Source organism: Scyliorhinus canicula, chromosome 13 (genome assembly GCF_902713615.1).
Source record: "Scyliorhinus canicula chromosome 13, sScyCan1.1, whole genome shotgun sequence".
NCBI classification, from domain to species: Eukaryota; Metazoa; Chordata; class Chondrichthyes; order Carcharhiniformes; family Scyliorhinidae; genus Scyliorhinus; species Scyliorhinus canicula.
The window spans coordinates 18674850-18702137 of record NC_052158.1 but is presented as its reverse complement, the minus strand read 5'-3'; the positions used below and the strand labels follow the sequence as shown (position 1 = coordinate 18702137).

At 48.4% G+C, this 27288-nt stretch overlaps 1 protein-coding gene, 1 long non-coding RNA gene and 1 pseudogene across 4 annotated transcripts in view; 2 read left to right on the top strand and 1 right to left on the bottom strand.

Moving 5' to 3' along the window:
* LOC119976183 overlaps positions 1-12214 on the top strand; it is a 63088-nt gene extending 50874 nt beyond the window's left edge. The window contains exons 4-5 of one of the 2 annotated variants that reach the window (XR_005462879.1): positions 11724-11961; positions 12115-12214. This is a non-coding gene — a long non-coding RNA (uncharacterized LOC119976183). Of the gene's footprint in view, positions 1-11723; positions 12038-12114 lie in introns of those variants that run through there. The other variant, XR_005462878.1, reaches the window with a different exon arrangement.
* LOC119976182 (contactin-6-like) overlaps positions 1-14355 on the bottom strand; it is a 49028-nt gene extending 34673 nt beyond the window's left edge. For both annotated transcript variants that reach the window (XM_038816464.1, XM_038816467.1), the window contains exon 1: positions 14072-14355. In XM_038816464.1, the coding sequence (XP_038672392.1) occupies positions 14072-14327 (256 nt within the window). In that variant the 5' untranslated portion in view covers positions 14328-14355. The remainder of the gene's footprint in view (positions 1-14071) is intronic.
* Positions 14356-26872: 12517 nt separating this feature from the next.
* On the top strand, positions 26873-26998 carry LOC119976845 (annotated as a pseudogene).
* Positions 26999-27288: the final 290 nt, after the last annotated feature.

Sequence of the window (27288 nt, the reverse complement as noted above, 5' to 3'; positions counted from 1 at the left end):
CAATTCCAGCCTCGGGTGACTGTCTGTGTGGTGTTTGCACATTCCCCCCGTGTCTGCGTGGGTTTCCTCCGGGTGCTCCGGTTTCCTCCCACAGTCCAAAAATGTACGTTAGGTGAATTGGCCATGATAAATTGCCTCTTAGTGTCTAAAAGGCTCGGTGGGGTTCTGGGGATAGGGCAGGGTCATGTGCCTAAGATGGGGTGCTCTTTCAGAGGGTCGGTGCAGACTCGATGGGCCGAATGGTCTCCTTCTGCACCGTGGGGATTCTATGATACGTGTGGGCTCACCAATGCCCTGGACAGCTGCAGTAAGACAAATCCTGTTGCAATAAAGACTGACATACCATTTGCCTTCCTGTTTGTTGTAGCTGCATTTTTGCTTTCAGTGACTTGTGTAACAGCACACCCAGAACACTTTGGACGTCAAAATTTCCCAATATATAACCAGTTAAATAATTCTCTGCCATTCTGTTTTTCCGACTGAATTGGATAACTTCACACTTTATATTGCATCTGCCCTGTATTTGCCAGCTCAACTTGTCGAACTCACCCTGAAATCCGACATCCTCCTCACCATTCTCATTCCCACCAAGATTCATGCCGTCAGCAAACTTAGAAATATTGCGTTTGGTTCCCTCATCCAAATCATTGATGTATATTGTTAATAGCTGGGGCCCAAGCACTGATCCCTGCGGGGCCCCGATTAGTCATTTATTCCACACCCACACCCATTTATTCCAATTCTTGTTTGCTAACAACTCTTAATCAATGCCAATATATTACCCCAATCCCATGCACTTTTATTTTGTACACTAACCTCTTACGTGGAACTTTATCAAAATCTTTCTGAAAGAGGGCGGCACGGTGGTGCAGTGGTTAGCACTGCTGCCTCATCACGGTACCGAGGACCCAGGTTCGATCCTCGCCCCGGGTCACTGCCCGTGTGGAGTTTGCACATTCTCCCCGTTGTCTGTGTGGGTCTCACCCCCAGAACCCAAAACGATGTGCAGAGTGGGTGGATTGGCCACGCTAAGTTGCCCCTTTATTGGAAAAAAAGAATTGGGTACTCTAAATTTATTTTTTTTTAAAAAGCTTTCTGCAAAATTCAAATGCATCACTTTTTTAAAAATAAATGATATAATTATAATTATATTTTTTTCCAGTGAAGGGGCAATTTAGCATGGCCAATCAACCTAACCCGCACGACTTTGGGTTATGGGAGTGAGACCCACGCAGATCCGGGGAGAATGTACAAATTCCACACGGACGGGGGACTGGGATCGAACCCGGTTCCGCAGCACCGTAGGCAGCAGTGCTAACCACTGCGCCACCATGCCGCCCAATTCAAATGCATCACATCCACTCATCCTGCCTTATCTATTCTGCTCGTTATGTTCTCAAAAACCTCCAGTAGGTTTGTCCTACACAATTTCTCTTTCATAAATCCAGGCTGTTTTTGTCTAATCTCACTGATATTTTTGTCTAATCCCATTGATATTTTTGAAGTGTACTGTGATCACATCCTTTATAATCGACCCTATCAATTTCCCTACTACTGACGTTAGGCTAAACAGTCTGTTTTTCACGGGTTTTACTTTCCTTTTTTAAGTAACGGGGTTACGTTTGCCACTATTAATTCTGCCGGGCTGGTCCCGAAAAGTATAGAATTTTTGAAGATGACAACCAATACATCCACTATTTCCATGATCACCTCGTTTTGTATCCAGGATGTAGATTATCAGACTCGGGGGTTTTAATCAGCTTTCAGTCCCATTCCTTTCTCTATTTTCTTTAGTAAAACTAATGTCCTTCAATTCCTCCTTTTCACTGGCCCCTTGGTTCCTCGGCATTTCTGGGAATTCACTTGTGTCTTCGCCCAAGAAACCCAGACTAAAGTAGTTGTCTGATTACTGATGGATCTCTGTGTCTATTCGGAACCCTGGATATCTGTTATCTCTTCCCAAATAACAGAGGTCAAGTCTGGGCTTTTTGGCAAAGTTCACTTGAACTTTATTTGTCAGCTATGTCACTGGTAAATTTTATTTGTCAATACAAAATTAGGTCAGAATGGTCGTCTTTAGTGAATACAGTCCTTGAGTTTTCATTCAATTACAAATCTAGGTTATTCTTCAAATCATAATACACAGTATAAAACGACTGAGTGATTTAAAGAAAAGAAAGATGGTGATTTAGTAAAACAGCAAGGAAATAGTTTTAGAAAAAGATAAATTGATTCCAAAATGAATTTTTCCATCTCGGCAAGTGATTCTTAAAGGAGATTATTATTTTAAGGTCTCGCCTTCTTTACACCTCTGATTGGCTTTAACTGATTTATAATTCACTTAATTCGGCCAAAGTGTGTCTGTCTGTCAATTTAAGTGTATTTAAATATATTGGTGCCAATTTCTCGTTCCATCGCCGCCTGCCAATTTATCCACACCTGCATTTAGACGTTATTGGAGAAACACAGTTTTCGCTAAGAAATTATCAGCCCTAGACTGGCTGTTACTATAGAGAAGGAACTACCAGTTCTTTACTGTATAACAATGGGGCCTTTTAGCTAGTTGACGTCACTGTTCCTACAATCTTAAGCAAGTCTCAAGCAACTTGCAAATGTTCCCAGCTATTCGGCTTCCCTTACTCTCATGGTTAATATGATTATAGTTAATTATTCTCATTTAGGCCTCTTATATCTGACTAGAATAGCCAATTTCTATCAATTACTCTGCCACTTATTTGCCCTCCATGATTAATTCGCCCATTTTGGACTGTAAGAAACCTACATTTATCTTAACTAATCTTTTTCTTTTCATGGAAGTTTTTACAATCTGCTTTTATGTTACTTTCAAGTTTACTCTCATACTCTATTTCTACCCTCTTATCAATCTCTTTGCCCTCCTCTGTTGAATCCTAAACTACTCCCCAATCCTCAGGCTTGCTCCTGTTTCTTGCAACTTAATATGATTCTTCTTTGAATCTACTATTTTGTCAGCCATGGTTGGGACTTTTTGTGTCCGAAAGGAATGTACAACTGTTACTATGCATATATTCATTCCTTAAATGTTAGCCATTGCTTATCCACCATCATGCTTAGTTCACTGAAGAGTTTACATTTGTGATTATATAAATCAATTACACCATATTAGATTGAAATTTGAACTGAAAGATCCCAGGGTCAGACGGTTATCCGCCGGAGTTTTATAAGGAGTTCACGACGGAGTTGGCACCACATTTATTGGGGGCGTTTAGCGAAGTGCTGGAGAAGGGGGTTGCTGCCGGAACACTGACACGGGCGACAATCACACTAATTCCAAGGGGAAGGACCCGCTGGAGTGTGCGTCATGCAGGCCCATATCACTGTTGAACACAAATATAAAAGTGCTGGCTAAGTTAGGGGCGGGGAGGATGTAAGGATGCATTCCGGGGGAGGATCAAAAAGGTTTCATGAAGGGTAGGCAACTTTCCAGTAATGTTAGGCAGTTACTAAATGTGATCATGACCCCGAAGGGATGGGTAAGAGGTAGTGGTATCTCTGGACGCGAAGAAGGCTTTCGACCGGGTGCAGTGGTGGTACCTGTTTGCGGTTCTGGGAAGGTTTGCGTTCGGGCCGGTTTGGGGGTGCGCCGGCTGTATGTAGCCCCGATGGCGAGTGTATGGACAACCAAGATGAGTTCACGGAGCTTCGGGTTGCACAAGGGAACAAGGCAGTGGTGTCCACTGTCACCCCTGCTATTTGCGCTGGTGATAGAGCCCTTGGCGATGGCCCTTAGAGGGTCAGCGGAGTGGAAGGGGATTACGAGAGGGAGTAGGGAACACCGGGTGTCGCTGTATGCAGATGACCTGCTGCTGTTCGTGTTAGAACTGCTGGAGAGTATGAGGAGAATTATGGGCTTATTAGAGGCGTTCGGGGCCTTCTCGGGCTATAAGTTGAATGTGGGAGAAAAGCAAGGTGTTTCCGGTGAATGAGCCTGGTCGGGGAGCCAATTTGGGGCGTTGCCATTTAGGGTAGCCGGGGTAGGTTTAGGATTTTGGGGTCCCTGCGAAGGGGGAGTGGGCAATGATGCACAAATGGAACCTAACAAAGTTGGTGGAGGAGATAAAGGAGACTTTAGGAGATGGGATACGTTACCCCTGACACTGCCGAACAAGGGTCCAGGTGGTAAACATTCACATCCTGCCAAGGTTCCTATTTATATTCCAGACCCTCCTGATCTTCATTCCGAAGACCTTTTTCCAGAAACTGGATGCAACAATTTTGGAGGTTATAAGAACATAAGAACTAGGAGCAGGAGTAGGCCATCTGGCCCCTCGAGGCTGCTCCGCCATTCAATGAGATCGTGGCTGATCTTTTGTGGACTCAGCTCCACTTTCCAGCCCGAACACCATAACCCTTAATCCCTTTATTCTTCAAAAAACTATCTATCTTTACCTTAATACCTCAACTGTTTCACTGGGCAAGGAATTCCATAGATTTACAACCCTTTGGGTGAAGAAGTTCCTCCTAAACTCAGTCCTAAATCTACTTCCCCTTTGTTTGAGGCTATGCACCCCTAGTTCTGCTTTCACCCGCCAGTGGAAACAACCTGCCCGCATCTATCCTATTTATTCTCTTCATAATTTTATATGTTTCTATCCCCCCCCCCCCCCCCCCCCCCCCCCCCCCGCATCCTTCCAAATTCCAACGAGTACAGTCCCAGTCTACTCAACCTCTCCTCGTAATCCAACCCCTTCAGCTCTGGGATTAACCTAGTGAATCTCCTCTGCACACCTTCCAGCGCCAGTACGTCCTTTCTCAAGTAAGGAGACCAAAACTGAACACAATACTCCAGGTGTGGCTTCACTAAGACCTTATATGGCGATCAAGGTACCTCGGATGAAGAGCGCCCTGATACCGAGGCAGAAAGTGGGGTTGGTGTTACAGAATCTGCTGCACTATTATTGGGTGGTGAATGTGAAGAAAGTGAGGCGATAGTGGGAGGGAGACGGAATGGGTTAGAATGGAGGAGTCCTGTAGAATGGGGGTCCAGCCAGAGGGCCCTGGTGACGGCAGCATTACCGATGGCACCAATGAGATATACGAAGAGCCCGGTTGTACAGTCCACGGTTAGGGTGTGGAACCAGCTGAGGAGGCACTTTAGGATGGAGGGGATGTCGGTGCTGATACCGTTGTGCAGAACCATGGGTTCAAGCTAGGGGAGACAGACGGCATGTACAGGAGGTGGGGAGAGCTGGAGCTGGTGAGGGCGAGGGAGGTTTACAAGTCTGGAAGAGCTGCGGGAGAGGGTAGAGCTCCAGAAGGGAAGCAAATTCGGGTATGTGCAAGTGAGAGATTTGCCCGGAAGGTACGGAGAGGATTTCCCAAGCTGCCGAAATATGCCTTACTGGAACGGTTGCTGCTCCCGAACGTGGAAGGGGAGGGTATGTTCCCAGGTGCCCAGAGACAGGGCAAGAGGAGCCTGGAGTCACAGCGAGGTCCTGGGTCCTGTCAAGAATTTAGGAAGAACAAATGGACCTCAGGACAGTGGATCAGCAGCTGCTGATGCTGAGGGGAGTTGGTGGGGAGAGCACCTTTGAAGACACTTGTCATTGGGACAGCCTCTTCTTTGCCATTGACACTAATCACTAATGCCTCAGAGTTCCTGCAGACACAGATGAGCCTCCCATCACTCCGCAGAAGATCCCTACTACCACATGGGGGCCCTCACGGTCTCAGGCAACCCTTATGTCCAGGCAACAGAGAATAACGGTCAGCCGCCTGTCTCCAGCAGAGCTACCAGCAGGGGCAGGTGGGCGGGGCAGCACCACACTATACAATCCATAAGAACATTAAGAGCATGCATTAGTCACACGTGGGTTCGCGAGGGCGATTATTAAGGCTTTGAATTGTTTGGAAACATGTTTGCTAAGATTCTGATTTAATGAAGGTGTTGGACCTACTTGCTGTTCTCTCTTCATCTGTCTTGTGTGTGTGTGAGAAATGCTGGTTTAGATTTGGATTGACTGCCTGCTATCAAGCGAGTTTCTGCTCATGTGGGTCCCTCTGAAAATTGTCTCATATTGTGCCTCACCCGTGTCACATGCACAGAGGGCCGAGCTGGGAGGTAGAGGAGACTGAAGCAGAGATGCTATCATTTCACAAATGCCATCTTCCTATTTACAAATCCTGAGGGGCTTTGACAGGATCGATGTGGAAAAGATATTTCCTCTTGTGGGAGAATCTAGAAATGGGGGGGAGGGGGCTGTTTAAAAATAAACTGGCATCCATTTAGGTCAGTGATATGGAGATCTTTTTGTCTAAGAGGGTAGACCGTCTCTGGAAAGGGCGGTGCAGATAGAATTTTTGAATATTTTTTTAAGGCAGAGCAAGTAGAGTCTAGATAAGCGAGGGGGGGGGGGGTGAAATGTTATCAGGGGTAGGCAGGAATGTGGATTTGACAATCATTCCAACTATTGATTAGCTGAATGGGTTCAAAGGACTGAGTGGCCTGCTCGTAATTGCATGCTCACATGTAAATATTGGGGCTGGGGTGGTTTAGCACAGTGGGCTAAACAGCTGGCTTGTAATGCAGAACAAGGCAGCAGCGCGGGTTCAAGTCCCGTACCGGCCTCCCCGAACAGGCACCGGAATGCGGCAACTAGGGCCTTTTCATGGTAACTTCATTGAAGCCTATTTATGACAATAAGCCATTTTCATTTTCATTTCATTGCATTTTTCATCTAAAACCTGCAACAGCTTCCCCTCCTGGCTGACATTGCTGCTGCTCCTCGCCTGACTTATTGTCACAAGTAGGCTTCAATGAAGTTACTGTGAAAAGCCCCTTCAGACTCCTCCGGAGATCCTGAGGCCTGTCATCAGAGGATGCCGACCACACCATGATATCATCCTCTGCCAGGGCTCCAGGTTGTGTATGACACGGCAGACCATGACAGTTAGTGAGACACAAGCTGCAGAATAATAGAGAACCACTGCACAGTCCAAACAGGGAAACCTCATTTATCGCAGACCAATGGTCTGCTTGATGATGGCCTGATAGGTGCCTGGCTCACAATGTACCATGCCCCGCCTCTCTCCACAGATTTCCCATCAAGGTCATGGGCAATCTCTAAAGTGTGCATCCCTCTTCTCCAAGACAGCAACCCTCCAATAGCTGTGTGATACAAAACATGGCATGTGCAAACCACGATTATCCCAGGATAGCAGGCACATACCAGTATAATCCTCTAACGATGGTCACACACAAGTTCCACACAGAAGGAATGCAAATCGTTTTGATTCACAAATGCCCCTGAATGCCCTGATGGGGATCTGATTGCCACATGCATGCAAACAATTACACCCGTGTTTTTCAAACGCTATGGGAGCCAGGGAACTCTGGTCTGAGCGCACCCCTGCTCGGACAGAATTTCACATGGGCCCCCAAGCCCCAAAACCCCCACTGGGAGCCAGAGCCCCATAACCTGAGCAGCCTCATGGAAATGCCCTTTCGCACTACATGGAGGGGTTTCCTGTCTGAGTTACTGCTGCACACCCTCCCTTTCCTTGCACTGGCCCGGTAATGCCATGTTGCTGTCCCGAGACAGAGGACTCCAGTGGAAACCCCCCTAAGGAGGGGCTTCCCCCTTAACATCAGGGACCTCATAGGGTTTATTCCCGGATAGACTTTTTTGTCCTGAGCAGGGGGTTGATCCCGAGGGTGCAGGATGCCGAGTATTCGGCCATAGCGATTTCGGACCATGCCCCGCACTGGATTGATCTGGAGATGGGGGAGGCACGGGACCAGCGCCCGCTCTGGCGCCTGGATGTGGGGATGCTGGCGGAGGAGGAGGTGTGTAAGAGGGTTCGGAGAAGCATTGAGGGGTATCTGGTTACCAATGATACGGGGGAGGTCCAGGTGGGGATGGTCTGGGAGGCTCTGAAAGCAGTGATCCGGGGGGAGCTGATCTCCATCCGGGCCCACAGGGAAAGGAGGGAGAGGAAGGAGAGGGAGAGACTGGTGGGAGAGCTTCTGGAGGTGGACAGGAGATATGCGGAGGCACTGGAGGAAGGGTTGCTGGGAGAACGGCGCAGGTTGCAGGCCAATTTTGACTTGTTGACCACCAGAAAGGCGGAGACACAGTGGAGGAGGGCGCAGGGTGCGGTATATGAGTATGGAGAGAAGGCGAGCAGGATGTTGGCGCATCAGCTCCGTAGGCGAGATGCGGCTAGGGAAATTGGGGGAGTGAAGGATGGGGGTGGAAATGTAGTGCAGAAGGGGACAGAAGTAAACGGGGTCTTTAGGGACTTTTACGAGGGATTGTACCGGTCGGAACCTCCGAGGGGGAGAGAGGGGATGGAGAGCTTCATGAACAGGCTATGTTTCTCAAGGGTTCAAGAGAGGCTGGTTGAGGGGCTGGGGGCGCCGATAGAGTTGGAGGAGCTAGTCAGGGGGATCGGGCAAATGCAGTCAGGTAAGGCCCCGGGGCCGGACGGGTTCCCGGCAGAATTTTACAAAAAATATGCGGACCTGGTGGGTCCCCTGCTGGTGCGAACTTTCAATGAGGCGTGGGAGGGGGGGGGCTTTGCCCCCGACGATGTCGCGGGCACTGATCTCTTTGATCCTAAAACGGGATAAGGACCCCTTGCAGTGCGGATCATATAGGCCTATTTCACTCCTTAACGTAGACGCTAAGTTGCTGGCGAAGATCCTGGCTACCAGGATAGAGGATTGTGTGCCAGAGGTAATTCATGAAGATCAGACAGGGTTTGTCAAGGGGCGGCAGCTCAACACGAATGTGCGGAGACTGCTCAATGTCATCATGATGCCGGCAGTGGAGGGGGAGGCGGAGATAGTGGTGGCGCTGGATGCAGAGAAGGCGTTTGATAGAGTTGAGTGGGGGTACCTATGGGAGGTGCTGGAGAGGTTTGGATTTGGGGAGGGATTCATCAAATGGGTGAGGCTGCTTTACGCGGCGCCGATGGCGAGTGTAGTCACAAATGGAAGGAGATCGGAGTATTTTAGGCTTTATCGTGGGACCAGGCAGGGGTGTCCCCTGTCCCCCCTGCTCTTTGCACTGGCGATTGAACCGCTGGCTATGGCGTTGAGGGAGTCAGGGAAGTGGAGGGGTCTGGTGCGGGGGGGGGGGGGAGGAGCACCGGGTATCGCTGTATGCAGACGACCTGCTGTTATATGTGGCGGACCCAGAGGGGGGAATGCCGGGGGTGATGGAACTGTTAGCGGAATTTGGGGGCTTCTCGGGCTATAAGCTGAACTTAGGAAAGAGCGAGGTATTTGTAGTGCACCCGGGAGATCAGGAGGAGGGAATTGGGAGGCTCCCCTTCAGGAGGGCAGTGAAGAGTTTCAGGTACCTGGGGGTGCAGGTGGCCAGGAGTTGGGGGGCTCTTCATAAGCTTAACTTCACCAGACTAGTGGAACAGATGGAGGAGGAATTTAAAAGGTGGGACATGGTGCCGCTATCGCTGGCGGGCAGAGTGCAATCCGTCAAAATGACAGTTCTCCCGAGGTTCTTGGTCCTCTTCCAGTGCTTGCCCATCTTTATCCCTAGGGCCTTTTTTTAAAAGGGTGACCAGCAGCATCATGGGATTTGTTTGGGCGCATGGCACCCCGAGGGTGAAGAGGGTCTTCTTGGAGCGGAGTAGGGATGGGGGGGGGCTGGCATTGCCCAACCTCTCGGGGTATTACTGGGCGGCCAACGTGTCGATGGTGCGTAAGTGGGTGATGGAGGGAGAGGGGGCAGCATGGAAACGGATGGAGAGAGCGTCCTGTGGGGATACAAGCCTGGGGGCCCTGGTAACGGCGCCGTGGCCGCTCCCTCCCACGAGGTATACCACGAGTCCGGTGGTGGCGGCTACCCTCAAGATTTGGGGGCAGTGGAGGCGACATAGGGGAGAAGTGGGGGGCTCGATGGAGGCTCCGTTAAGGGGGAACCATAGGTTCGTCCCGGGGAACATGGATGGGGGATTTCGGGGATGGTATAGAGCGGGCATTAGACAGCTGAAGGACCTGTTTATCGACGGAAGGTTTGCGAGCCTGAGGGAGTTGGAAGAGAAATTTGGGCTCCCGCAGGGAAACATGTTTAGGTATCTGCAGGTAAAGGCATTTGCTAGACGGCAGGTGGAGGGATTCCCTGCGCTCCCCGCGAAGGGGGTGAGTGACAGGGTGCTCTCGGGAGTCTGGGTCGGGGAGGGGAAGATATCCGATATCTACAAGCTTATGCAGGAGAAGGAAGAGGCGTCAGTAGAGGAGCTGAAAACGAAGTGGGAGGGGGAACTGGGGGAACAGATCGAAGACGGGACATGGGCTGATGCCCTGGAGAGGGTAAATTCTTCCTCCTCGTGTGCGCGGCTTAGCCTCATCCAATTCAAGGTGCTGCATAGGGCCCACATGACTGGGACGAGGATGAATAGGTTCTTTGGGGGTGAGGATAGGTGTGCCAGGTGCTCGGGGAGTCCAGCGAACCATGCCCATATGTTCTGGGCATGCCCGGCATTGGAGGAGTTCTGGAAGGGGGTGGCGAGGACGGTGTCAAGGGTGGTGGGATCCAGGGTCAAGCCAGGATGGGGACTCGCGATCTTTGGGGTTGGGGTAGAGCCGGGAGTGCAGGAGGCGAAAGAGGCCGGTGTGCTGGCCTTTGCGTCCCTAGTAGCCCGGCGAAGGATTTTGCTACAGTGGAAGGACGCGAGGCCCCCAAGCGTGGAGACCTGGATCAATGACATGGCGGGTTTTATTAAGCTTGAGAAGGTTAAATTCGCCCTGAGAGGATCGGTGCAAGGGTTCTTTAAACGGTGGCAACCTTTCCTCGACTTTCTGGCTCAACGATAGGGTACTGGGACAGTAACAGCAGCAACCCGGGGGGGGGGGGGGGGGGGGGAGCGTTGATTATGTTAGCTTATTTTATTTAAATTTGATTTATCTAATTTTAATTTATGGTTAAGTTCTCTTGTTTGGGGGGGGTGGGGGAATGTGATACATGTGATGTTACGGTATGGGGGGAATTGTGGGTGTTATGGGGCTGTTAGTTGCATATTACTGCTTTTTGCTATACTTTTTGTTATATTTTCTGCAAAAAATTCCAATAAAAAAATTAAAAAAAAAAAAACAAAAAAAAAAAAAACATCAGGGACCTAAGGTGGGGTGTTGCATTCAGCAGTCCCATATAACCATTGGCTGCATCAGTTCACAGACTCGCTTGTGGAGTCCATGGGCCATTCTTATATAGGTTGCTTTAGAGGGCACTCACTTCTCAGTTATTTAAATAACCTTTTGTTGTAGTTTTGTTTGCACTTCAGTCTTGCACTCCGGATCTATGGGCACCCAGTGCGGAGGGGGAGGAGAAAGGAGGACCTCCTCCTCGTGAACCTCCTTCTGGGCATGGCCAAATTTGCCATCAACAGGTCCCAGCAGTGAATGACCAAGGGAGTCGTCCAACCAAATGTCTGCTCCTCTACTGCAGCTACATTCGCGGCCTGGTGTTCCTCGAGTTGGAACATGCAGTGTCATGGCACCCTCGAGGCCCTCCGTGCCCATTGTGCACCACAGGGGCTAGTGACTCTTATCGACCCCTTTAAACACATTTTAGTTTGATGCTTTAAAATTTATTTTGTGATTTGATTTTTGTTTAAGGCAGCATCCCTTTAAGGGAAATGTCCCTTTAATTTTGTTCCTCAGTTTATTTGATTTTGTTTTCTTGGTTGTTTGTGCTGATCCAAATTGTTTTGTCTTTCAGGACCAAATGGCCAGTTGGTCACAACATTCAGATTGGATATTCCGGGATTCTCAGTTTGAAAGTATTTTTATGCAAGCACACAGTAGAATGGAGGTTCAAAATAAATCACTAACTTCACCAAACTGTACCAGCGAGGAAAAGTAAAATTGTTCTCAAGGTGAAGGTGGCTTTGAATGGGAAATGTTTGTGTTATCCAATCAGAACGTTCTGAGGGACTGGCCAGCCAACGTACTGAAAGGTGAACCACTCAGGGCAGTGAAAAGCGACGCACTGTTCAACTATTCTGCCAAAGAAAGATTAGCGGCTGCGCTCCAGATTGAGTATCTGTGTGATTTTGTGTGAACGTTAATCTCAACCTTGAACATTAACTCTGCTTTTCTGATCTCCACAGATGCTAAATGATCAACTGAGTTTCTCCAGCGTGAGATGATCTACGTGGATGAGACCAGAAATGCGTATCAGGAGAGGATTAGGGCAGCACGGTAGCACAAGAGGATAGCACTGTGGCTTCACAGCGACAGGGTCCCAGGTTCGATTCCCCGCAGGGTCACTGTCTGTGCAGAGTCAGCACGTTCTCCCCGTGTCTGCGTGGGTTTCCTCCGGGTGCTCCCACAGTCCAAAGATGTGCAGGTTAGGTGGATTGGCCAGGATAAATAGCCCTTAGTGACCAAAGGGGGTTAGGAGGGGTTATTGGGTTACGGGGATAGGGTGGAAGTGAGGGCTTAAGTGGGTCGGTGCCGACTCAATGGGCCGAATGGCCTCCTTCTGCGCTGTATGTTCTATGATTGACGGGCTGGCCCTCATTCCTGTGGATACAAAAACTCTTGGTGGACTGGATACAGAAATTGGGCAGGATACTCCGGCATTCGCTGGAAGTGGCATTCTCTGGTCCCGCCGGTTGTGCACCCTCCCCAGCGGGTTTCCTGGCGGTGTGGTGTGGCTACAATAGGAAATCCCTTTGACAAGCGGCAGGAGTAGAGGATCCCACTGCCAGCAACTACACGTCAAAATTCTCCATCCTCGCTAACAGCAGGGCGGCATCGCAACAGGGAATCCTGGCTATTGTTTTCTCTCGTGGGGAAGAATGGAACTGGAGGCTATCAATACAAGATAGGCACCAAGACAACCAATCAGAAACCTCCTACCTGGAGATTAGTGAGAATATGGAATTTGCTACATTTATATGATACATTTTAGATAGAAGGAAATGGATGGTATCAATGGCAGATTAGATGAAAGAAGATGATCAGCGGCTGAAGTGGAGCATAAACAGCAGGGTTTGGTTGGGCCAAATGGCCTACTTCTCTTTGCTGTTGAAATGAAAAATGAAAATCGCTTATTGTCACGAGTAGGCTTCAATGAAGTTACTGTAAAAAGCCCCTAGTCGCCACATTCCGGCGCCTGTCCGGGGAGGCTGGTACGGGAATCGAACCGTGCTGCTGGCCTGCTTGGTCTTCTTTCAAAGCCAGCGATTTAGCTGAGTGAGCTAAACCAGCCCCTGGTTATCTCACACCAACGAGTTCCGGGAACATTCCAGGAGTTCCGCAGAAGGTCTGGCGGAGGGCAGGCCACAGCCATCGCAACCAGAAGCCTGGGTCTGGGGAGTTCAGGGCAGGTGGGGCTGGAAGCCGGGCACTGTGAGGGGCCGGGGGCCAGGAGGAGCAAGGGAACTAGAGAGACAGGCAACAGTGATGGACGGAGAACACAGAGAGAGAGATGGGTTTGTAAGTGGGAGACTGTTCTTTGTGTGTGAGCATGTGTTTGTGTGAGGGAGCACATGTGAGTGAGAGAGTGTGTGAGGGGGCACATGTGAGTGAGAGAGTTTGTGAGTGTCTCTGCACCAGTCTGTGCCTGATATCAGAATCCATATCAGCAACATTAAATGAATGTGAGCGAAACATCACTTCACAATAACAAAATCTTAAGACTTAAGCTGAATAAGAGAATGTTGTAATTGAAATAAATGTATACAAAAGATAAGAGGAAAATCTTTGTTTTTGCATGTTTGCGTCAAAAGACATTTTTTTGTAGTTTAACAATCAGACTGTTTCCTCCGGGGTTCCGAGCTGGAAAGGTTTGGGATCCCTGGCTGTGGCTGGGTGTGTGTGGGGTGGGGGTGCGCGCTCCAATGAGGGAGGCCTCCCTCCTTCACAAGGACACGATACTAGACAGACTTGATATACCAGACAAACTAACCGACAGAAGGGCGCGTCCCAAACAAGCGGCAGTGACAAAGTGAAAGTGCGTTTATAATCCGCCTGAAGTCCAAATTAAACAATAAAACTGATAGAAATTCACCGGGAGACGGCGAAGGGCGCAGCCACACCCAGCCCCTCCCAGTTCCTCACCTTCTTCAAACAGAGCCAGGAGAGAGAGGAAGAGCAGAACCCAAAGGGTTAATCCCTTCTCCATCCAGCCCAATGCTTCCGGCAAATCGGAAAAAAAATTCCCTCGAGGCACAATTTGCGAAACTTTCGACCCGATGGCGACTCCGAAATTATTGATCTGCTCAAACCCGGAAGTGCCGAGTCTCTGCGACGCAGGGGGCTGGAGCTCAGCAACGTTGCAGGCTGGAGGAGTGCATCTTGTCTGATACACGGGCATTGCCTTCTTTCTCTGAGGTTTTTTTAAATGATAGAGTATTCAATTATTATTTTTTCCCCCAATTAAGGGGCAATTTAGCATAGCTGAATGCTAAATCCACCTAATCTGCACATCTTTGGGTGTCGGGGCGAGACCCACGCAAACGGGGAGAATGGGCAAACTCCACACAGACAGTGACCCCCAGCCGGGATGTGAACCCAGGTCCTCGGCGCCGTGAGGCAGCAGCACCGTATCCCCAGTGCTAACCACTGCGCCACATGCCACCTGTCATGATATGCAGACATGCACATAATGAGATACAGACAGGCAGCTAATGTACACAGAGAACAGGACATAACCAATCAGCAGGCAGAACACTGGGGGGTGGTTTCCCAGTATAAAAGGCACGAGACACTCATGCTCCGCCTCTTTCCACTGGGGACATCTACAGAGTGAGTCAGGTGTATATATCACGTCACGCATACAGCACGCGGCTAAGAGCTAGTCTGGTTCAGTCAGACAGAGAGATCTAACTTAGGTTAGCAGAGAATCAAACTCGCAGAGGGCAGCACGGTAGCATAGTGGTTAGCACAATTGCTTCACAGCTCCAGGGTCCCAGGTTCGATTCCGGCTTGGGTCACTGTCTGTGCGGAGTCTGCACATCCTCCCCGTGTGTGCGTGGGTTTCCTCCGGGAGCTCCGGTTTCCTCCCACAGTCCAAAGATGTGCAGGTTAGTGGATTGGCCATGCTAAATTTCCCTTAGTGTTCAAAATTGCCCTTGTGTTGGGTGGGGTTACTGGGTAATGGGGATAGGGTGGAGGTGTTGATCTTGGGTAGGGTGCTCTTTCCAAGAGTCGGTGCAGACTCGATGGGCCGAATGGCCTCCTTCTGCACTGTAAATTCTATGATCTATGAACTGTGCTAATTGTGTGACAGGTTCAATAAATCAAGTTGAACTAACTTCAAGGTCTGGAGTCTACTTGAGTTATAGCTGCATCCAGTTGCAGCCCATGTTATCTCAGTGTGCTGAACACGACACCACACTCAGGTCATTTTGAACTATGCCTCAGAATAATGGCGAAGGCAGCTATGCTAAAGCTGTGCCAATTGAGACATTGATTTTCCAATTTTTATCTCTACTTCGAGGGCCGAAGGGCCTGTTCTGTGCTGTACTGTTCTATGTTCTATGTTCTGGTTAATTTGGGTTTGAGTTTGGGTGCTATTACGTTATTCCTCACCCTTTACTTGAAAATAGTCAAAGTTAATCACTTTTCATTGGCTTAAGGTGAGGATCTTCTGGTACCTCTGTAACTTCAGTCAGGTAATCTAAAGCCATATGTCCATCTATTATTCCCTGGGGCCCTACTGTTTACATTTCACTGTGAACGCTGGCACATGGTTAGCACTGCTGCATCACATCACCAGGGACCCAGGTTCGATTCCGACCTTGGATATCTGCGGAGTCTGCACTTTCTCCACGTGTCTGAGTGGATTTCCTCCGGGTGCTCTGGTCTCCTCCCACAGTCCAAAGATGTGCAGGTTAGGTGGGTTGGCCATGCTAAATTGCCCCTTGGTGTCCAAAGAGGTGCAGGTTAGGTGGGGTTGCAGGGATAGAGCGGAAGAGTGGCCCTAAGTAGGGTGCTCTTTTGGAGGGTCAGTACCAACCCTATGGGCTGAATGGCCTCCTTCTGCAGTGCAGGGATTCTATGGGTTGAACAAATTACACGTCTTTGTAGATACAGACAAACAATGGCTGGAATCTGCAGTCTTTCACTGGAGGCGGGGTTCTCTGGTCCCGTGTGCAGCACAGCCCTGCTGTGGGTTTGCCGGTAGTGTGGAGTGGCTTCAATGAGGGATCCCATTCACAGTGGAGGGAGCAGAGAATCTCGCCACTGAGAAACACATGGCTGGGTGGCCGGAGAAGCCCACTCAATGTTACAGAGAAAATAGGAACAGCAGTAGGCCATTCGGCCCATCAAGACTGATCTGCCAATCAAGGTGATTGATCATGATGGTCCTCTGTCTCAACCATGCTCCCGTGCTCTCCTCATACCTCTTGATTCTTTTAGTATCTAGAAATCTATCTCTTCCTGAATTACAGACATTCTGCCCTACAGATATAGTCAATCAATTGAGCCAATATATAGCTTTATTTAACGATAAGGGCTGGAATTCTCCAGCTGTTGGGATTTTCTTTTCCCGCTGGAAGCCAATCCGGGCCTGTGGATTTCCCAGTGGAGTAGGATGGCTTCAACAGGAAATCCCATTGACAAGTGGCGTTTAATAACCTGCATGCGACCCATCCAGCTGGGGATGATTGATTCCCTGTGCTCACTGGAGTTAACCCAGCACTCGTATAAGGTCAAACGTAAAGTCGCCATAGTCCCAGATGACCACAGGATGCTTTCCCCTGAGAGAGGGGAGAGCTGACTGGTGGTGATCTAACCTGAGGATCAGCACAGCTCAGGCGAGGAGCAAGGTTGAGAGGCCGGGCCTTCATTAATAACCTCAGCCGGTACGGGAATTGAACCCACGCTGCTGGCCTTGCCCTGTGTCACGAACCAGCTGTCTAGCTGTGGTAGTATGACGAGAGGTACTACGGTACCTGAGAGTGTGAGCTGCTATTGGTGGAGAAGGCTCGCTGCTCATTGGCCCAAGTGTTGCTTTCTTATTGGTGAAGACGAAGGAAGCTCTGCCCAACGAGGCGGAGTATAAGAACCCGTGTTTCCCAGCAGCCATCATTCTTTCTGTACTCAAGCTGCTGGGGAAACATCTTGTAGATTAAAGCCTTCAATTCGGACTACTCCTTCATTTATGTGGTTATTGATTTATGCGGCCGCCCTGATAGGGGGCGGGGGGGGGGATCCGTCACCGAGGGGGGGGGGCCTCCAGGATGGCAAGGTTCCGATTGGGGGCCAACGATCGGTGGGCCTGTGTGATTTGGGGGGGTGGGCCTATATTGTTGGGGCCGGCCTGCTGTGTGGGTCCGCAGAGTTGTGCAGACCCATGTTCGGAGGTGCAGGGCCCCATATCGGCAGCCGGAGCTGCATGGAGTCCTCCGGGGCCCTGCCAGGCCCCTTCAAAACGGAGAATCACTCTGGACTTCCTCCAGGAAAGTCCAGATTGATTCATACCCATTTTCTCACGGGCATGGAGACATAGCTCCATTATCAGAGAATCCTGTCCTGTGTTTCCAGGCTTCTTATTTAGAAGAGGAGAAGTCAGACTTTTCAGCACTGGGTGGGTCTTCGGAACCGGTTTTGGCGGGAGTCGGTTTGACTAGTTGATTGACAACCGGTGGGTTGGCCAGGGATCATGTTCTGCCTGACAACAGTCAGTGACTGGTTCCTGCATGATGCCTTCTGAGATAACAGGGCAGAAGCGATTAGACCTTGGAAGGGAGAGGAACGGCTTCTCTCTCTCACTCCTGCTCGCTGAAATGAAAGAGCGGCTCAATTGTTAAAAAAGCAGTGAGTGCCCGTCATATCCTTTGCTGTGAACCTGAAATGATGCTGATCCTGCAAAGAAGGTAGACAACCCTGCCAGAAAAATCAACTCAAGCCTAAAAGAAGAAAAGGTACCAAACTGAAAACCTGAACTTCAGAAAGACATCAACTGGAAGACATCCCAGTGCAACGAAGATCACTATACTTTTATTTTTATTAATATTTTCTTTCCCTTTCCACCATATATTACCCTCTGCATTGTTTGTGTGTGTGTGTGTGTGTGTGTATGGAGAGTAGGGCAAGTTAGAAAGAGGGTATTGAGAAAGGGGTAGTAGATAGCCAATTACATTTTCTGTCTGTTTAATTGTAATACTGTACATAATAAAATGTTACTTGTGTTTTAAAGTTACAAACCTGGGGACTAGTTTATTGGGCTCAATAAAGAACCATGGTTTTTTTTTACAATAAAATCTAATTTTGTTTGTGTTGCGACTCCAGTTCAAGTAGTGCTGGAATTGACCGTGCCCTAGTCCAGGGGGTCATGGCCCAGGCAAGGCGACAGTATTCCATCACACTCCTGACCTGTGCCTTGTAGATGGTGAGCAAGCTTTGGAAAATCAGGAGGAGTCAGCATTCTTGGCCTCTGACCTGCTCTTGTAGCCACAGCATTTATATGGCTAGTCCAGTTCAGTTTCTGATCAATAATAACCCCCAGAATCTTGAGAGTGGAGGATTCAGCAATGGTAATTCCATTGAATGCCTAGGGGCAATGGTTAGATTCTCCCTTGTTGGAGAGGGTCATTATCTGGCCCTTGTGCGGTGTGAATGTTATTTGCCACTTGTCAACCCAAACCTGGATATTGTCCAGATCTTGCTGCACTTCAATACTTGAAGAATCTCGAATGGTGCTGAATATTGTGCAGATTCAGAGAATAATGGTGGTAAGTAATAATAAGTGTTGTTGGTCCTAGAACCACTGTTTTTAGTGATAGGTATCAAAAATGTGCATGGGGTATAATTTACAAAAGGGCAAGTGACACAAAACTTGGAAGTATAGTGAGCTGTGAGGAGGTTAGTTATAGACTTCAGGAGAACATAGGCAGGCTGGTGGAACAGGCAGACATGTGGGCAGATGCAATCTAACATGGAGAAGTGTGAAGTGATACCATTTAGTCAGAGGAAAGAGATGAAATATAAATTAAAGTTAAAGATGTGCAGGGTAGGTGGATTGGGCATGCTAAATTTCCCCTTAATTGGAAAACTTAAACAAATAAATTGAAATTATAATTCTAAAGAGGTTGTAGGAACGTAGAGACCTGGGGGATAACTGCAGAAATAATTGTAGATACCAGCACAAGTTGAAAAGTGAATAGGCAGACAAGATCTAACGCTTTGTAAAGCTTCGAAAAGTAAGAAAGTTATATTGAAACCTTTTAAACACTGGCTTCGATTCAACCACAGGCTCGCATCAAATTCTGGGCACTGCTCTTTAGGAAGAATGTGAATGTTTCAGAGAAAGTGTCAAATGATTTTTTGAGAATTGTTATAGGAATGAGGGACTTCAGTTAAGTGGCTAGATTTGAGAAACTGAAGTTGTTCCCTTTAAAGAAAAGAATATTGAGATGAGATTAGATAGAGGTGTTCGAAAACATGAGGTGTCTGGACCGAATAGAGAGGGAGAAACTGTTCCCAGTGGCAGAGGGAGGATGCTCTGAAAGTGGATTCCAGCGACCTCCTCTCCCCAATTCTGATACGTTTAGCCTTTTTTTTAATAGGGCCCTTACTGGACAGATTCATTGGAGGGTGATGAGTATAAAATATGTAACACTGCAGTTTTCAGCCAGCAGATGGCACTGTTAGGCTGTGGGCACTGCACTGAATCTTCCCTTGCCTGCTGCACTGAATCTCAATAATTGAGCGTCTTCAATAAAAAATACCAGTTTTTACAAGAAGACAGTGTATGCTCACTTTTGAAATCTTCCTGTAGTTTAATAGCATGTACTGTTAAAACGTTTTAACAGTGGCGCATTGGTTAGCACTGCTGCTCAGGGCACTGAGGACCTGGGTTTTATCCCGGCCCCGTGTCACTGTCTGTGTGGAGTTTGCACATTCTCCCGTGTCTGCCTGGGTCTCACTCCCGCAACCCAAAGATGTGCAGGATCGGTGGATTGGCCACGCTAAATTGTGTTGTATTGGCAGGACACATAGCTACCTTTTAGTGAATCTACCCTATGTCACCTAGATTTCAATTGAACTTAGTCAAGTGAATTCTACAATAGATGGGTCCCGAATATCAGCCGTCAAGAAAATTCAAGTTACCACCACAGAAACTGAAGACTTTCCAGGCAGATTTAACCTACCTACCAGCACCTTCTCAAGGACAATTAGTGATGGACAGCAAGTACCGGCCTGGTGGCTTGGGGGAATTGTCAATGGACTAGTAATCCAGAGACCCAGGCTAATGCTTTGGGGATCTGAGTTCGAATCCCACCATGGCAGACGGTAAAATTGAAATTCAATAAAAAGTCAAATGATAACCATGTCGATTGTTTAATTGTCCACTACCATCCATGGCTAGATGTGGCAAGATTGCAGAGCTTTGATCTAATCCATTCGTTCTGGGATTACTCATGCTGTTTGACACCCAATTTGCCCAGATGTGACTCCAGACCCACTCTCCAGCTCACCCTAACCCTGAATGGGAAAGAAAGAATAGGTAAACCCAGTAGGAATGGGAAATTTCAGTTCAGTTTTATACCACAATTGCACACTCTAGTTTCAATGGTCAAGTTCTTCTCACTGAAAATACTGAAAGGAATTTTAATATTGGCTGGTAATACAAAATGAGCCATATAGAATTAATGATGTGGAGATGCCGGCGTTGGACTGGGGTGAGCACAGTAAGAAGTCTTACAATAAATTCAGCTTTGGAAGGAGCAGTACTCCGAAAGCTAGTGTTTGAAACAAACATGTTGGACTTTAACCTGGTCGTAACCTGACTTTAACCTGAAGTCGTAAGACTTCTTACGAATATAGAATTAAGAAAGCATTGAATCCAAATGGCTCTGGATTAAAGGCTGGTAAATGGGTTGAGTTACTGATCAGCCTTTGTTTGATTGAAAAGCAGGGCAAGTTTGAGGGATTAAGCAGTCTAAAACAATGAGAACAAAGTACTGGTGCTGGTGCAGTGATGTAGCTACATAAGAACATATGAACTAGGAGCAGGAGTAGACCATCTGGCCCCTCGGGCCTGCTCCGCCATTCAGTGAGATTATGGCTGATCTTTTGTGGACTCAGCTCCACTTTCCGGCTCGAACACCATGACCCTTAATCCCTTCCCTTAATCCCTTTATTCTTCAAAAAACTATGAAGGAGCCTCTACTGCTTCACTGAGCAAGGAATTCCATAGATTTACAACCCTTTGGGTGAAGAAGTTCCTCCTAAACTCAGTCCTAAATCTACTTCTCCTTATTTTGAAGCTATGCCCCCTAGTTCTGCTTTCACCCGCCATTGGAAACAACCTGCCCGCATCTATCCTATCTATTCCCTTTATAATTTTATATGTTTCTATAAGATCCCCCCTCATCCTTCTAAATTCCAACGAGTACAGTCCCAGTCTACTCAACCTCTCCTTGTAATCCAACCCATTCAGCTCTGGGATTAACCTAGTGAATCTCCTCTGCACACCCTCCAGTGCCAGTACATCCTTTCTCCGGTAAGGAGACCAAAACTGAACACATTACTCTAGGTGTGGCCTCACTAACACCTTATACAATTGCAGCATAACCTCCCTAGTCTTAAACTCCATCTCTCTCGCAATGAAGGACAACATTCCATTTGCCTTCTTAATCACCTGTTGCACCTGTGAACCAACTTTTTGTGACTCATGCACTAGCACACCCAGGTCTCTCTGCACAGCAGCATGTTTTAATATTTTATCATTTAAATAATAATCCCGTTTGCTGTTATTCCTACCAAAATGGATAACCTCACATTTGTCAACATTGTATTCCATCTGCCAGGCACTAGCCCATTCTCTTAACCTATCCAAATCCCTCTGCAGTCTTCCAGTATCCTCTGCACTTTTTGCTTTCCGACTCATCTTAGTGTCGTCTGCAAACTTGGACACATTGCCCTTGGTCCCCAACTCCAGATCATTACATAGAATTACATAGAATTTACAGTGCAGAAGGAGGCCATTCAGCCCATCGAGTCTGCACCGGCTCTTGGAAAGAGCACCGTACCCAAGGTCAACACCTCCACCCTATCCCCATAACCCAGTAACCCCACCCAACACTAAGGGCAATTTTGGACACTAAGGGCAATTTTATCATGGCCAATCCACCTAACCTGCACATCTTTGGACTGTGGGAGGAAACCGGAGCACCCAGAGGAAACCCACGCACACACGGGGAGGATGTGCAGACTCCACACAGACAATGACCCAAGCCGGAATCGAACCTAGGACCCTGGAGCTGTGAAGCGATTGTGCTATCCACAATGCTGCCGTGCTGCCCGCATCTATGTAAATTATGAACAATTGTGGGCCCAACACTGATCCCTCAGGGACACCACTAGCTACTGATTGCCAACCAGAGAAACACCCATTAATCCCCACTCTTTGCTTTCTATTACATGCTACATCACTGCACCAGCACTCTGCTCGAAGGAGAACAAGTCCAATTTCTCTAATATTTCCTTGCATTTAAATTCCTCATTCCTGGTATCTTCCTTGTGAATCTCCTCTGCAATCTCTCTAGGGCTTTATCATCCTTCCTTAAATAAGATGCCCAGAACTGAACACAATACTCCAAATGTGGTCTGACCAATGATTTGCAAAGGTGGAGCATCACTCCTTTGTTTTTATACCCCATCCCTTTATTTAGTAACCCAAGGATCCTTTTAGCCTTCTCAACAACTGTTTCACCTTGCCTGGCCACCTTCAGAGAATTATGCACTCGAACCCCGAGGTTCTCCTGCTTCTGTACTCGCCTCAAAGTTGCACAATTGAGCCTGTATTGTCTCCCCATGTTTTCTCTCCCAAAATGCATCACCTCACATTTATCTGCATTGAAATTCATTTGCCAGGTACCTGTCTGTTTGGCCAACTTGTCCACGTCCTTCTGAATTTGCTCAGCATCATACTCACAATTCACTATTCTCCCTCGCTTAGTATCACCAATGTTTGGAAATGGGATGCCAATCAAACGGGCTTCTTCGTCCTGGATGGTGTCATGATTCTTGAGTGTTGTTGGAGCTGCACTCATCCAGCCAAGTGGTAAGTTATCCATCACATTTCTGACCTGTGTCTTGTGGATATATTTATTGTCACAGGTAGACTTACATGAACACTGCAATGAAGTTACTGTGAAAAGCCCCCTAGTTGCCACATTCTGACGCCTGTTTGAGTACATAGAGGGAGAATTCAGAATGCCCAAATGACCTAATAGTACGTCTTTCGGGAGGAAACCCATGCAGACAAGGGGAGAACCTGCAGACTCCGCACAGACAGTGCCCAAGCTGGGAATCAAACCTGGGACCCTGCACCCACACAAACCCTGTAATGCTCCTATTAATCCGCCTGAAGAAGGCCTTCGGGATAAGGATGGGGAGGCACTGGAACAGGAACAGAAATCTTGGGAGCACCGTCATCTTGACTGACTGCACCCTACCCGCCAGAGACAGGCAGCATGTCCCACCTCTTAAACTCCTCCTCCATTTGCTCCACCAGCCTCGTGAGGTTAAGCTTATGCAAGGCCCCCCAGCTCCTGGCCACCTGGACCCCCAAGTACCTGAAGCTCCTCTCCGCCCTTTTTAGTGGGAGCCTACCAATCCCCCCCTCCTGGTCCCCTGGGTGAACAACGAACAGCTTGCTCTTCCCCATGTTGAGCTTGTACCCTGAGAAATCCCCAAACTCCCTAAGAATCCTCATTACCTCCGGCATCCCCCCCACCGGGTCCGCCACATACAACAACAAGTCATCCGCCAAGAGCGACACTCGGTGTTCCTCCCCACCTCGCACCAGCCCCCTCCAGTTTCTCGACTCCCTCAACACCATTGCCAGGGGTTCAATTGCCAGCGCAAAAAGCAGGGGGGACAAGGGACACCCCTGCCTCGTATCTCGGTATAGCCGAAAATACTCCGACCTCCTCCTATTTGTAGCCACACTCGCCACTGGGGCCTCATATAACAGCCTCACCCACCTGACAAACCCCTCCCCAAACCCAAACTTTTCCAGCACCTCCCACAAGTACCCCCACTCTACCCTATCGAAGGTTTTACACTGTTACCCACCCCTCGGTGTACATTTGGTGGTGAGACCTTACACTGTGGTCTTTCCCCATTGCGCCTTGGCGGCAGCTGCCCCAAGCTTGAGTGCGTCCCTCAGCACGTAGTCCTGGACCTTGGAATGTGCCAGTCTGCAACACTCGGTCGAGGACAATTTTTTGCACTGGAAGATCAGCAAGCTTCGGGCAGACCAAAGAGCGTCTTTCACCGAGTTGATGACCTTCCAGCAGCAATTGATGTTTGTCTCGGTGTGTGTCCCCGGAAACAGTCCGTAGAGCACAGAGTCCTGTGTCACAGAGCTGCTCGGGATGAACCTTGACAAATACCACCGCATCTCTCTCCAGACCTTCTTTGCAAAGGCACATTCCACAAGGAGGTGGGTGACCGTCTCATTTCCCCCACAACCACTCCGAGGGCAGCGTGCATTGATGCTGAGCCTTTGGGTGTGCATGAAGGATCTGACAGGGAGGGCCCTTCTCACCACCAGCCAAGCTAGGTCTTGGTGCTTGTTTGTAAGTTCTGGTGATGAGGCGTTCTGCCAGATGACTCTGACAGTCGGCTCGGGGAACTATCCAACGTCCTCCACAGTCTCCTTTTCCCTGAGGGCCTCGAGGACATTACGTGCTGACCACTGCTTCATTGCCTTGTGGTCGAAGGTGTTTTTCTTCAAAAGTTTTTCCACGAGGGACAAGTGGTGCGCACGGTCCAACTACTTGGAGCGTTCCGCGGCAATGAGGCCAGCCCCATCCTTCGTAACACCGGGAACAGGTAGAACCTCAGTATGTAGTGACGGTTTGCATACCGGGGGTCCACGCACAGCTTGATGCAGCTGCACACAAAGGTGGCCATCAAGATGAGGGAGACATTGGGTACGTTCCTCCCTCCTTTATCCAGAGGTTTGTACATGGTGTCCATTTGGACACGGTCCATCTTGGATCTCCAGATGAATTTGAAGATGGCCCGGGTGACTGCTGCGGCGTAGGGTCGGGTAATGGGCCAGACCTGCGCTACGTGCAGTGACACTGAGAGTACCTCACACCTGATGACTAGGATTTTGCCCGCAATGGAGAGGGAGCGTTGCTCCCACCAGCCCAGTTTCTGTTTTACTTTAGCAATGCACTCCTCCCAGTTTCTGGTGCACGCCCTAGCCGCTCCGAACCATATCCCCAGCACCTTCAGGTAGCCTGACCTGACAGTGAAGGGGACAAAGGACCGGTCGGCCCAGTTCCCAAAGAACCCAGGTCTTTAGCGCCATGAGGTATCAATGCTAACCACTGCGCTACCGTGACGCCCTCTTGTACAGGATATAGCTGCACAATAATACTTTTCACTGTACCTTGGTACGCGTGACAATAGACAGACTCCAATCCACAATTTTCCACATTGCTGGTAGGTGCCAGTGTTGTAGCTGTACTGAAACAGCTTGGCTAGGGTTGTGGCAAGTTCTGAAGTGCAAGCCTTCAGTATTATTTTGGAATATTGTCAGGTCCCATCTCTTTTGCAAGACCCAGTGGCTTAAGCCGCTGCTTCATATCACGTGGAATGAATCAAACACTTCTTCATAAAATTTACAGTGCAGAAGACTGGAGATTGTTGTGAATGCTTCGGCATTACATTTTGCACTGATGTGCTGGGCACCCCCATCAATGAGGATGGGGACATTTGAGGAACATCCTTCTCCAGTAAGTTATTTAATTGTCAGACTGTGCTTAGCCCTAAAAGTATATGACTGTGTTGAGGCACTTCAGAGTGCAACATGATCGAAGTACATCTTTTGATAAGAATTGTACTCTCTGTAACAAAAATATTGAAATCTATCATCTTTATTCATGTCACAATTAAACTTACATTAACAGTGCAATGAAGTTACTGTGAAAATCCACAAATCGCCACATTCGGGCTCCTGTTCGAGTACACAGAGGGAGAATTCAGAACGTCCAATTCACCCAATAGCCCGTCTTTCGGGACTTGTGGGAGGAAACCGGAGCACCTAGAGGAAACCCACGCAGACACGGGGAGAACGTGCAGACAGTGCTCCAAGCCGGGAAAGAAACCCGGGTCCCTGGCGCCTTGAAGCAACAGTGCTAACCACTGGAACGTTTGTAATGTCCGCATTGCTGAATTGAAATATCTCAAAAGTGATATTTCTGGAGAAAATGTGACCATCGTTGCACTTTCCTGTTATGACAATTTGAAATGGTTTGTAATCTTTCTTTCAGATATTTTATGAATAAAGTTTATTTTTGCAAAAAAAACAGTTGGGAGTATCCATATTACAGGCAGCTACTCCTCTGTCAATTAGAGTCAGAGTCCCCCTCACACACCATCACCCCCTGGCCATCCTGTCACCTCAATAACACCCCCTCCATGACCATGCCTTAACCTCCCCCCCCCCCCACCAACATTAACATGACCCTCCCCTCCCCTCACAAAAAATCCTCACATTGTCAATGACTTCTTCATCTCCAAAATCCTCCTCATTAATCTCCCTCCACCCAGCCCCTGGTTTCAGAAAAGTCTTTCCTTGCTGAACAGTTAGACAGAAGAGGTTTTATTTCCGGAAACGGTGCCTGGGTTTGACGGACAAGTACACGAGGGGCGGTTCGCTGCCTTTTAAGGGCAATATGCAAATAAGAATGGTGGGCTATTTATCTGAATGTCATCCCTAACTGAGGGCAACATTCAAACATTTGTCAGAATAATGCAGGAAGACGGCCTTTTTTGATAGAGTGAATTCTAATTAAAGGGACAGTTCGGTGGTGTAAATGCAGTAAGTGTGAGTGTAAGATGTGATGTGTGGTGTGGGCTTGGAGGCTGTGAGCGTTTTTAAGCATACTTACCTGGCAGGGGTGAAACCATGATCAAGAAGGTGGTTCGCCCAGGACGAGGCTAGCCCATTGCACTTCGGGTGTGCTGACGCCTGCGATGTCCCCAAATGCGGGATACTCGACTGCGTTCGCGCTCTCCCCTGATTTACAAATCAAAAATAGAACTGCTATTCAAAGACTATCCAATAGGGTGCTGAACTCCTTTGTATTTGCTGCAGTTATGTAGTCTTTCCACGTAGTAATAGCCTACGTTCATTATTTTGCTCCCTTCGATTATCACTGGACAATTATTCATTCTTCTCATTACTCTGCCTGCAATTGACCCACAACTTGAATTTATTCCCCCCCAAAAAATTACCCTCACCCCACACAATTCTCCCCCTGCCATTTTATTTTGTGGCTGGCAAATTCCAAACACCG